Source organism: Hemitrygon akajei, chromosome 1, assembly GCF_048418815.1.
Source record: "Hemitrygon akajei chromosome 1, sHemAka1.3, whole genome shotgun sequence".
Classification (NCBI taxonomy): Eukaryota; Metazoa; Chordata; class Chondrichthyes; order Myliobatiformes; family Dasyatidae; genus Hemitrygon; species Hemitrygon akajei.
Window position 1 is genome coordinate 118,698,238 of NC_133124.1, and position 12,057 is coordinate 118,710,294.

Here is a 12,057-nt window from a genome sequence, read left to right on the forward strand (position 1 = left end):
TAGACGAGGCAGCAGTTGTTGATTTATTATAACATTTTACTGCAACCATGGTTTCAAATTGCATTGATGGTAACTGGCTTGGTTTTTCAGATTTCAAGTCTGTGACCCAATTTAGTGCCACAGATATCTGTGCTGGATCCACCGTTTGTCATAAAAGTTAATAATTTGGATGAGAATGTAAGTGGTATGATTAGTAAACTTGTGAAAACACCAGAAGTGGATGCTTTAGTGTACAGTGCAGAAAGTTGTTTATGGCTTCAACAGGATCTTGGACAACTGGGAAAGTGGGCAGAGAATTGCAGATAGAATTTTAGTCAGACAAACGCAAAATGAATCTTTTTTTGGGAAGTTAAACCCGGATAGAACAAATGCAGTGAATGACAGGTCTTTGGGATGTGTTACAGAATGGAGAGTTTGGGATGCATGCACATGGTTTCTTCGAAGTATTAGACAAGATGCGGAAGAAGACACATGGCACATCTACCTTCATTAGATAGGACATAAAGCTGGTGGAAGCAGATCAATGCAGAGCTGTGTATGCAAATTCAGGAAACATAAGTGTGAATCAGATGAATAATTGGGTGAGAGAAAGCAAAATGAGGAAAATTTGTTTCTTATAAATTGGCATGTCCGGTCTAATATTCCTGGTCAACATCATTACCACTTCATCATTACCATTCCATTGAGAGTAGGGGAAATTCAAACAAGAGGACATGAGTTGAGAGTTGAGGGGCAAAAGTTTAGGGGTAACATGAGGGGGAACTTCTTTACTCAGAGCAGTAGCTGTGTGGATGAGCTTCCAGTAGAAGTGGTAGAGGCAGGTTCGATTTTGTCATTTTTAAAAAAAGTTGCATCGGTATATGAACAGGAAAGGAATGGAGGGTTATGGGCTGAGTGCAGGTCGATGGGACTATGTGAGAGTAAGCATTTGGCATGGACTAGAAGGGCCGAGACAGCCTGTTTGCGTGCAGTAATCGTTATATGGTTATAAAACACCTTGACATATTGTGCTGTTACGATTTTTAAAATGTTATCATGATTTTGAAAATGAAACAAATAAACTTACCTGTAAGCAAACCTGCAAACTCATTAATGCAATTTTTTTTGTTTAAAAGAATGTGTATGTTGGTAGTAAAGGGCAATCCAATTGATTAAAGTCAATGAAAATAACAAGCAAGGATTATTTGACATATTTGTAATAGACTAAGAGTACTTTACCTGCATCTGTTCAATCAATTGAAGGATAGCTATACGTAACTACGTTACAGCCGGTAATACTGTAATCCTGCACATTCTCGGGAATATTCATTTGGACTTCCTCACTCTGCTGAATTTGATGCACACCTGTTCTGTACATGTTTTCTCCTTCCTTACAACCTTAACTATTAACTCTGGGATATTCAGTCTTCTTTTGAAGTAAATTGATAAGCCCTCATTGTAGATTCACCCCCCCCCCCCCCACCCAAAGTTCCCTCTGACCAGAGAAAATGTTTATCTTCTCACTTGAGGTTGAAAATATTTAATATTTTTTAAATTAAAAGGTTCATGGTCAAATCAACTTGTCTGTATTCATTTGCAAGTTACATATTTCTCTATTTTTACTAAAATTTGGTCCACTGTAAATCTTCCCTTCCCCATTAAAATATATTTTCTTTAATTATTTAATCATGTAATCCTGAATACTGAACTTACCCTTTGTCTCCACTTTTCACATGACATCAGTGTCTTAATTAGTATGGGGATCTATCAAAGTCCAGATCAAAATAATTTGTAACTTTCCATGAGTGCTGTTCAACCATGTGGGAAATATATCCTTGTGTTTGTTTCATTGTATTTTTAATGCCATCATGTTGATGGAATACTTTTAGTGAAGGACACTTAAGTCAGCTAAACCTCTTACCATATTTGGGCGGCTATGTATTGTGATCATGATTTTCTTGTATGGATATGCATTCCCATATATTGCAACATTGAAATATGAAATATAGCTCATGGTTTGCTTCGTTCATATATGCTAATTACTTCCCCACATTTCCAACCTTTGAATTGTTGACATCAATTCCAAGTTGAGTTTTTTGTCCTTTCACAAGTCAAATGATTTTTTTTCATGTAACATGATTTCTTTAAATTAGATTTATATAGACTAGTTTACAAGGGATAATTAACATGACCTTCGCATTTAATCTTACAGAATAAAAGCAGTTAAAAGACATTTGTCAAATGCTTGGTAATACTAAGTGTGAGAGCTGATTGTTTAACTGATAAATGGTGAAATGTAAAACTTTCTAGTTTTACTGTAAGCTTTTCACTTTCATTGATTTTATGATACAGTATGACAAACTAATTGAAATTGTGTAATAAGATGTTTTAAGTAACTTTGCAAAATCATCATATTGTTTGTTATTTATTTCATTTATCACTCTCAAGCCCTTCTTAAAATTCAAATAGATTCATTAGTTGTATTTAAACATGTTTAAACTTCAGCATGAGATAGAACTTTTCTAAAATTTAAGTAGACGTAAACCTCTTTGCTGATACAGCTGTAATTTTTACACAAACGTTTTCTTTTAAAAGTACTTCACTTTCTAATGCGTTCTTTTATCTGTGATTTGTAAAGTGATTTAATGCACTGTATTATTCAGTGCTAATTTTAAAGCACTGAAATCATGATACAAAGACGCACTGTTCTCCAGGAATAATATTTTTGGCCTTGAATGGAACACGTTTTTATACATATAAATGAAAAACATTGTCATTTCTGAAAAGGTATTTTAAGACAAAATACATCAGAACCTTAATTTTACCTTTCCTCCATTTGAATAGGGGCACTTTTTCATTTTTGACTCTCTGCCCTGTTTAATTTACAGGATCTTTTTACAATCAGTGCCCATGTTTATGCTCAGAAGCCACAAATGGATATTCATACTTTTGAAGGGACCTTCACACGGGTGAGTTGAAATATCTTGAAGCTTTATGGATAATTTGCTTAAGAAACCGGAAGCTTAAACCCAATGATGTGTAATTCTAAATATTTGTTTTTAAGTAATTAGCATTCCATTACAATAAATTTAGAGACTCAAGTTACAGCTGTTAATTTTCGAATATTGTGTTTTCTTTGCCACTGACATTGCCTTCAGCAATTAGAAGTAAAGGAAAAGCTGCTGTTGCTAGGAAAACTCACAGATGTTAATGTTCAATGCAAGGTTGTTTCTTTTCAGATTGTTATTCATTAAACTTTTGCAGTGAGGGGGAAAAAATAAACTAAAAACTGTTTGACTAATGTAACTTTACAGAGTTAAGCATGAATGAACTGTCATCGGCTAAATAATTACTGACCGATTTCCAGCAAAAGCACCAACAATTTTGAGTTTGTATTTATAGCAGATTACCAGTGACTGAAAACGTGTCTGCAGAGAAAGCAATATCACAAAGACTATCATTGTTTATTGGCTCCATTCTTGGCCACACACTAGGCTTAGCACGACAGCATTTCCTGTTCTGATTTATTCTTTATCCTCTGTAATTTGTATATATTTTTGGACAGGTTAACTCCTTTTTTTCCTTGATTATATCCAGTATTTGATTTTATAATGAATACTGTGTAAATTCCATTTATATCTAATGGTTATATTTTTTCAAAACCTTGTAAGTTGAATAATACCTCATGATTTTGCCCTCAACTATAGCAACCTGATCCCTTCTTGGTGTAATACGTTTCTAGCAATGGTAATAAAGTACAGAAATAGATTATTATTTTACTTCAATAAGCAATATTTTAGCACACGCACACACACACAGTTACATAGAATAAGGTAAGTTATTTCAAAGTAAATTTTGTTTTTCATATTACTTTTTAAAAAAATTAACAACTCTGGCTGCAGTGAATCACATTGTCCTTGGCTTACAACAAAACAAGAACATTATTTAAGATGTATGAACTTAGAAACTACCATAATTTATAGACTAATTCCAGATTTAACTGTTAGATGATTTAATTTTGGTGTTCAGATTTCCATAATGTGTTATTACTGTAACTTGAAAACTTGGTTTAAAATGAGAATTTATTATATAGGCGGGTGTGATTACAACCAAAGCTAATTTTGAAAATAAACTTGCAGCTCTTGAAGTAATGAGGATGATTGCAATGCTTCATTGATGTATGAAAATCCATTTTCATGTTTGATTAATTCATATATCTTGAAAGTTAAATAATATTGCAATGATTTTGCTAAAATGTAAATAAAAATCCCATTACCTTCTGAAGGTTTTAAATTATAGACCTTGGACTACATTCATGAGTAATTGTGTTCCTCAGTTTATGGAATTTTTACTTATGAACTGATTGAAGAGAAAGGCATAATTTGATTAAAATGTGAAATTACTCTGCAACAAGTTAGTTTTGCAGAATGTAACAACGCATAAGGCAGATGCTGTAATCTGGAGGGAAAAACAAATAGCTGAAGCAACCAAGCGGGTTGAGGAGTATCTGTAGAGTAGGAAAGAAATGAACATTTCCGGTTGAGACCCTGCATTATGTTAGTGCACTGTCTCGTCCTGAAACATCAATTCCCCTCGTCATCTCAGACCCCACCCACCCTTTAGACGCTGCTTGACCCATTACGTTTCTCCAGCATTTTGTTTTTTTAGTAAAGTTTTGCATGTTTAGTGATGCACTAAATCACTTGAGTTTACTGTTGTATTTTTGTTGAATCAGTGTGCACAATAGTCTTACACACTTTTCTGTAATGTTTTAAAAGTACTGTTAAAAAGAGTTGCCTCAATATTCAACCAAAGAATTTTGATTTTGTAATGAAACATTAGCAAATGCATATTCAAGGTTTCAGAGTTTTGTGTATTAATTATGACTTTGGGTGGCATTGTTGCACAACTAGTCAAACTGTTACTTGGCACAAGTGACCCAGGTTCGATCCTGTTCTCTGGCCCTGCCTGTGTTATGCTTGTACATTCGCCCTGTGATCAAATGGTTTTCCTCTAAATACTTAAAATTTTTCACCATATCCCAAAAATGTGCCAATTGATAGTTCAATTGGCCACTGCAATTTGCTCTTGGTGTGCGGATTAGTGCTAGAATCTAGGGAAAGTTTTATGGGGAGAATTGGTTAAAAGGAAAATTATTGTGGAATTGCTCTTTGAACCTGTGTCAGGTCAGTGGGATGAAATGACCTTGAGTATCATAACAAAATACAGAAATATATATAAATTATTAACTTAACGAGGAATCAGTGCATATAACACAAATTTATACTTCATAAAAGAAAGCAGAGGATTGTATTTTTTTAAATCATAGACTAATTACACAACAAGTTTAGGTGGCATTAATGACTGAAATGCTGAATAAATTCAGTTGCTTCTGAGAAATATATTTTTGAATTTTCTCTAATTCATAATTACCTTCAATTGTATTTGTGTTTTCAGTGTAGAAAGCTATGAGTTCAGCCTAAATTTATTGGCTTCAATCTTGTGATTTGTGTACTACCACTATCAAAATGTAATATTCTAAAGCCAACCTTTATACAAGATAATTTAAATACTTTATTCCATATCAAATTGTATGTGATTTTTTTTCATTGTAATTTTGTTCCTGGAGCCAAAGAACATTGATTGCCTCCAGGTAAATATGCAGACAAATTACATAGTTATGAAATGCAACTTTTGTTTCAGTGAAGGGAATGATAGAAGTCTATTTGGACACAGCATGCTCCTGAAAGTTCTAATAGTGCAAGTATCTAAATTATCTGAATTCAATGATATTACTCAAGATGAATATTGGCCAGGATATCGCTCTTCAAGTAATATTGTTGCATCTACTTCAAAGAGTAGATGGGATATTGGTTCAAATTCATTGCAAAACATAGCCCCTCTAGCAGTGCAGCACTCTCAGTACTGTATTGTCAATACAGATTAGTGAAGCATTTCAGGGCTTGAAATGCATTTTCTGACTCTAGGGTAATGATGTTGCCAGAAAGATCTTGCAACAAGCAACTAGACTTTTATGAAATAGCTTAAGTCATATGTAAATTGTTTAGTTTAGAGGCGAGTTAGACTTTAGCAGCATAAACTATGATATTGGTGAAAAGGATGCTACATTAATTAATAGTTACGTCAGTAATCTTTATCAGTGTGACCCTTATAATTACCTGACTATTAGACACTATTTAGAATTTATAATCTATATTCTGCAATGGAAAATAAGTGATCCTTAGTGGTCCTTTAATGAATTACTGTGCTGGTGAGCTGCATCATTACAAATTGTTAGTAAGATTTTATAATGTTAGTCCTTCTTTAATTGTAAACACTACATTTCTAGCAGTGTTTCAGTAATTTAAAAAGGGTTCCAGTTCTAGGGTCATTGTTTCAATTTTGTACAAACTGCAGCTTTTTTTAAAGAAGTGTAGAAGTTGGCTGGAGCAAATCTTTCCTTCAAGTGTGTAGTGTTGTGATTAACAATAATGCTTTCTTCCTGTATCTTTGGATGCCTTAAAGCTTTAGATTTTACTGCTTTTTGAATATATTTAATGATTTGGTTCCTTGTAGCGGAGTTTTTTTTACAAATTTGTTGTTCTTTGTGTGAAGGAATTTTCCTGTTCAGGTCTTTCATGGTTTCCTTCAATATCATCGACATATGTCATGAAATTTGTAAACTTAACTTAGCCACAGCAGTACAAAGAAATACATGATAAATAAATATAGGGGAAAAATCTGAATTGCATTAACTATATTTGTATGTCTATTAAATAGTTAAGTTAAAATAAATAGGGCAAAAAATCCAGAAAAAAAGTGAGGTAGTGTCCATGGGTTTAATGTACATTTAGATATTGGCAGAGGAGAAGAAGCTGTCCTGAATCACTGAGCATGTATGTGCCTTCAGGTTTCTGTACCCCTTTCCCAATGGTAACTATGAGAAGAGGGCATGTCCTGGGTGGTGGGGATCCTTAATGATGGATGCTGCCTTCCTAAGGCACCACTCCTTGAAGATGCCTTAGATACTATGGAGACTAGTACCCATGATGGAACTGATTAATTTTACAAGTTTCTGTAATTTACTTCGATCTTGTGCAGTAGCCCCTCCCCTCCCCCATACCAGACAGTGATGTAGTCAGTCAGAATGTTCTCCCTGCTACATTTATGGAAGTTTTAGTTGACAAACCAAATTTCCTCAAACTTCCAATGAAATATAGCCACTGTCTTGCCTTCTTTATAGCTGCATCAATATGTTACCAACATCAGTATCATTATCCTAGTCCTGGATTCCTCTATATTCCTGCAGGTATTTTGTCCAGTTCTAATAGAATTTTTCAGTTTCCAGTTTCCCACGAGTTTCAGTTTCCTGGAGTGGATACTGAAGCCCAAAGCCTAAAGGTTGTAGACCAAAGCTGGCATGTCCTTGAAGACAGAGGCCCGATATCTGTGGATCTGAGAGTCTGGGGCTAAGGACTCTGGAGGTGGCCTGTCCTAGGGCTGGAGGTTGGTCTGTATTTGTGAATGGTGGTAGGGGTAGGGGGACGGGAGAGAGGAAAGGGTTTGTTATGTTGCTATTGTTGTTTGTGTTTTTCTCCTGTGCATTGTAGGCATGCTGTGTTGGTATCAAAATGTTGTGATGGTTGTAAGCTGCTGTCAGCACTTTTTTTTAGGTTGTGTTGGTTGTTAATGCAAATGACACATTTCACTGTGTTTCGATGTACGCAGGATAAATCAATGAATCTGAACATGAGATTATGTAGATGCTGTAAATCCAGAGTAACACACACACAGAACGTTGGAGGAACTCAGCAGGTCAGCATCTACGAAATGAATAAACAGTTGACGTTTTGGGCCAAGACCCTTCATCAGAACTGGAAAGGAAGGGGGAAGAGCCAAAATAAGGCGAAGGAGTACAAACTGGAAGGTCATGGGTGAAGCTAGGTGGATTGGGGAGGGGGATGAAGTAAGCAGTTGGGAGGTGATGGGTAGAAAAGGTAAGAGGCTAAAGAAGAAGGAATCTGATATGAGAGGAAAGGCGACCATGGAAGGAGGAGTGGCACCAGAGGGAGGTGATAGGCAGGTGAGGAGAAGAAGAAAGAGGGGAGGCAGAGTGGGGAATTAAAGAGGAGGGGGGAAATTACCAGAAGTTTGAGTAATCAATGTTCATGCCATCAGGTTCCAGCTACCCAGAGAAAATATGAGGTGTTGCTCCTTCAACCTGAGGGTGGCCTCATTATGACCATGAACCAACATGTCAGAATGGGAATGTGGATTGCAATTGAAATAGTTGACCACCAGGATATCCAACCTTTTACAGATGGAACAAAGGTGTTTGACCAAGTGCCCCTCTAATCTACATGGGGCCTCACCAATGTATAGGAGGCTGCATTGGGAGAACCACATAAAGAAGACGAGATCCTGCATGGGAGGTTGCCTTTTTCTGATCTTCAATTATTCCTGTTGTTTGTAAGCTAATGTTCAGCAAACCTTTCCTGTTGTGTTTTTGTTTTGCATCCAGCATGAATAAACAATTATTTAAAGTAATTATTGAATGACCTCTTTACTCACCCCTTTTATTTGGTTTCTTCGATATATGACAGACACTACACACCTTATCATTTCTTAGTTTCCTTTGGATACATGACCCAAAATTTTGAATTAATTTTCTTTCTTTAAAATCTTAATGAAGAATTGTATCACAGAACATTTTTTATGTTGCAGTCAATCTTCCCCAAGAAGCCCCCTCAACAAGATTGTTATCAGTTTTTATGTGATTTTAATAAAAATATATTTTTTAAAGTAGTAGTTTTTTTATTAGTGGAGGGAAGGATCAAATTGGTGGAAATTTGCTTTCTTCTAGACTTGAGGAGAGAAGAGTTCATCCTTGATTCATACCCTCATTTCTGTTTGTGATGAGCTGAAAGAGCCTTTGTATTAATCATGGTGTTCATGGGTTCATTGTCCATTCAGAAATCTGATGGCAGAGGGATAGAAGCTGTTCCTGAAACACTGAAGTGTGTCGTCAGGCTCCTGTACCACCAATGAGAAGAGGGCATGTTCTAGGTGATGAGGGATCATTAATAATGGATGCTGCCTTTTTGAGGCATAACCTTTTGAAGGTGTCCTGGATGCTGGATTCCTTCTCCATTCCAAATGATGAAGTAATCAGTTAGAATGCTCTCCATGATACATCTTTAGAAATTTGCAAGGGTCTTTGGTGACATATCAGTTCCCAAGCTCCTAATGAAATACAGCTCCCATTATATTGCCTTTGTAATTAAGTAAATATGCTGGACCCAGGATAGATCCTCAGAGTTGAACCTCAGACACCCACGAACTTGAAACTGCTCTCCCTTTCTCCTCCTGATCCCTCGATGAGGATTGGTGTGTGTTCCTTTGACTTCATGAGGTCCACAATCAATTCCTTGGTCTTACTGAAGTTGGTTTATTGCAGTGACACCACTCAACCAGCTGATCGGTCTTGCTCCTGTGTGCTGCCTCATTACCATCTGAAACTCTGCCAACAAATTTGAAAATCTGACACCGTCAAATTTGTAGATGGCATTTGAGCTATTGAGCACAGTTGTGAGTGTCGAGAGAGTAGAGCAGTGGGATATGCATGCATCCTTGAGGTGTACCAGTGTTGAGTGACAGCAAGGACAAGATGTTATTTTCGATCTCCTGTTGAGGAAGTCAAAGATCCGGTTGCAGAAGGAGGGATAGCGATCACGATCCAGGCTTTGGAGCTCGTTCAGTAGAACTGAGGGTATGATTGTGTTGAATGCTGAGCTGCAGTCAATGTACTGCAGCCTGGCATAGGTATTGCTTTTGTCCTGGTGATCCATGGCCAAGTGGAGAGCCAGTGAGATTGCATCCATTGTAGACCTATTGTGGCTATAGGTAAATTGCAGTGGGTCCAAGTCCTGAGGCAGGAGTTGATTCTAGCCATAACCAACCTCTCAAAGCACTTCGTCAAAATAGATATCAGTACTACTGGGCAACAGTCTTTGAGGTAGTTCATCCTGCTCTTGGGTACATATATGATTGTTGCCCTTTTGAAGCAGGTGGGAACCTTGAATGAAGCAGTGAGATATTAAACACTCCTGCCAGTTGGCACAGTTTACAGAGCCTCCCCAGATGCACCATCAGGATCAGATGCTTTGTGAGGGTTCACTCTCTTGAAAGATGTTCTGGCATTGGCCTCCGAGAATGCCATAAGTTAGATTGAACTGAACTGAATATGCCTTGTTCGATGATTTGTGGTTTGGTGTTTTGTGTATACAGGTGTCCTGCCCCCCCCCCCCCCCCAAACCTTTTACAAAGGTAGAGCATTCCTATGAAACCTTCCTTAAGTGGAAGTGGTGTAAAGTGAAGAACCATTAATTTATATGGGAAAAATTTTCGTAAAAGCGAAAATCCTCTTTGTAATGTGAAAACAGGTTACTAATGTAGGTCTTTTGTAAAAGCGAACTGGCATAAAGCGGGGGACACCTGTACTCTGCATTTTTCCTTCATTTTTGCTGCTTGCGTGATTTGTTTTTTCCACGTTGAGAGCCTGATCTTCTTTGAATGGTTCCATAATTTTCTTTCTTTGCTTTGTGGCTGTGTGAAGTTGAATCTCAGGGTTGTATTCTACATACATACTTTTACAGAGATCGCAAGGTCATCACATGTTGCGGGGATTTGCACAAATGTTTTATTCTCCTTTTCAAAGCATGCATAAAGAGTGTTGAGCTGTGAAACATCACAGCCATTCATGGTGTTAGTTTTCACTCTGTAGGAAGTAATTAGTGGCCTGCAAACCCTATCAGAGCTGACTTGCATCTGATTCTGTGTCTAATCTCAATTAGAATTGTTTTATCACCTTTAAAATAGCCTTCCATACATTATACCTGGACTTCTCGTATAGTTCTGGATCACTGGTCTTAAATGCCACAGATACAGCCCGCAGAAGACTACAATTCTCCTTGTTCATCGTGGCTTTTTGTATGTGCAGTATGTTCTCGAAGGCAGCCACTCATCCACAGAGGTCAAGGACAATTGTGGTGTATTCGTTGAGGCATGAAGACGAATCCCTAAATATTGTCCTTCTGTTGACTTAAAACAGTCTTATAAGTGCTCCTCCACTTCCCTTCACCATACCTTCTTGGTCCTCACCATTGATGCTGCGGTCTTTAGTCACTGCTTTTAGACTGGGAGTAGAATTACAACCAAATGATCAGATTTTCCAAAGTGGGTGTGGGATGGCGCAGTAAGTGTTCTTGATGGCAGTATAGCAGTGGTCAAGTGTGTTAGCACCTCTGGTTCCAAAGGTATTGGTGGTAGTTGTTCAGAGATTTTTTCAAGCTGGCCTGGTTGAAATGTCCCAAAATGGCAGGGAAGGCATCAGGTTGCACAATTTTGCGCCTGTTGATTACATTACTTATTGCGCCTGGCTAGAAGGGCCAAATGGCCTACTCCTGCATCTACTGTCTGTTACTCAGCTCTTCCAGTGTCTGCCTGAGGTGGAATGTTTCACTACCAGCATGATGGTGGAAAACTCCCTCAGGAGATAAAATGGATGACATTTGACCATTAGTTGTTCCAGGTCAGGTGAGCAGGACTGAGAGAAAACTGCTATGTTTGTGAGTTAATCATAAAGTATACTGCACCTCCTCTGCCTTTAAAAGTCAGTTGTCTTGTCATTGTGGAGAATCTTGAAGCCATTGAGCTGCAGCACTGCATTAGAAATGGCGGGGAATGCCATGTTTCCATGAAGTGGAACACATATGTCCCTCTGGTACAGCAATCTTGTTCTGAGGTCTTCAATTTTATTTTTCAGAGACTTCATTCACCATCAGGATAGTCGGGAGTGGGGGCGTAAAGCCTCTGCATTTCAAGCGTACTTGCAGACTGACATGCTGTCCCCGCTTCTGTTTTCTTAAAGGGGAACTGCACTTGCAACATGAGTCTGCCATCCAAGGTTTGTTGGTTTTGAGTATTGATAGATTCTCAACATTTGTAGTCAGATGAAATTTAGGTGGTGCTTCCAGCTGTCAAATAAAAACAGAAACTGTTGGACATTCTCAACAGGCC

The 12,057-nt window shown here is 37.5% G+C and overlaps 1 protein-coding gene across 1 annotated transcript in view; it reads left to right on the forward strand.

Annotated features, from left to right (window-relative positions):
* atp9b (ATPase phospholipid transporting 9B) overlaps positions 1-12,057 on the forward strand; it is a 312,373-nt gene that overhangs the window by 166,576 nt on the left and 133,740 nt on the right. Inside the window, exon 9 of the mRNA XM_073050696.1 lies at positions 2,868-2,948. Coding sequence (XP_072906797.1) covers positions 2,868-2,948 — 81 coding nt within the window. The remainder of the gene's footprint in view (positions 1-2,867; positions 2,949-12,057) is intronic.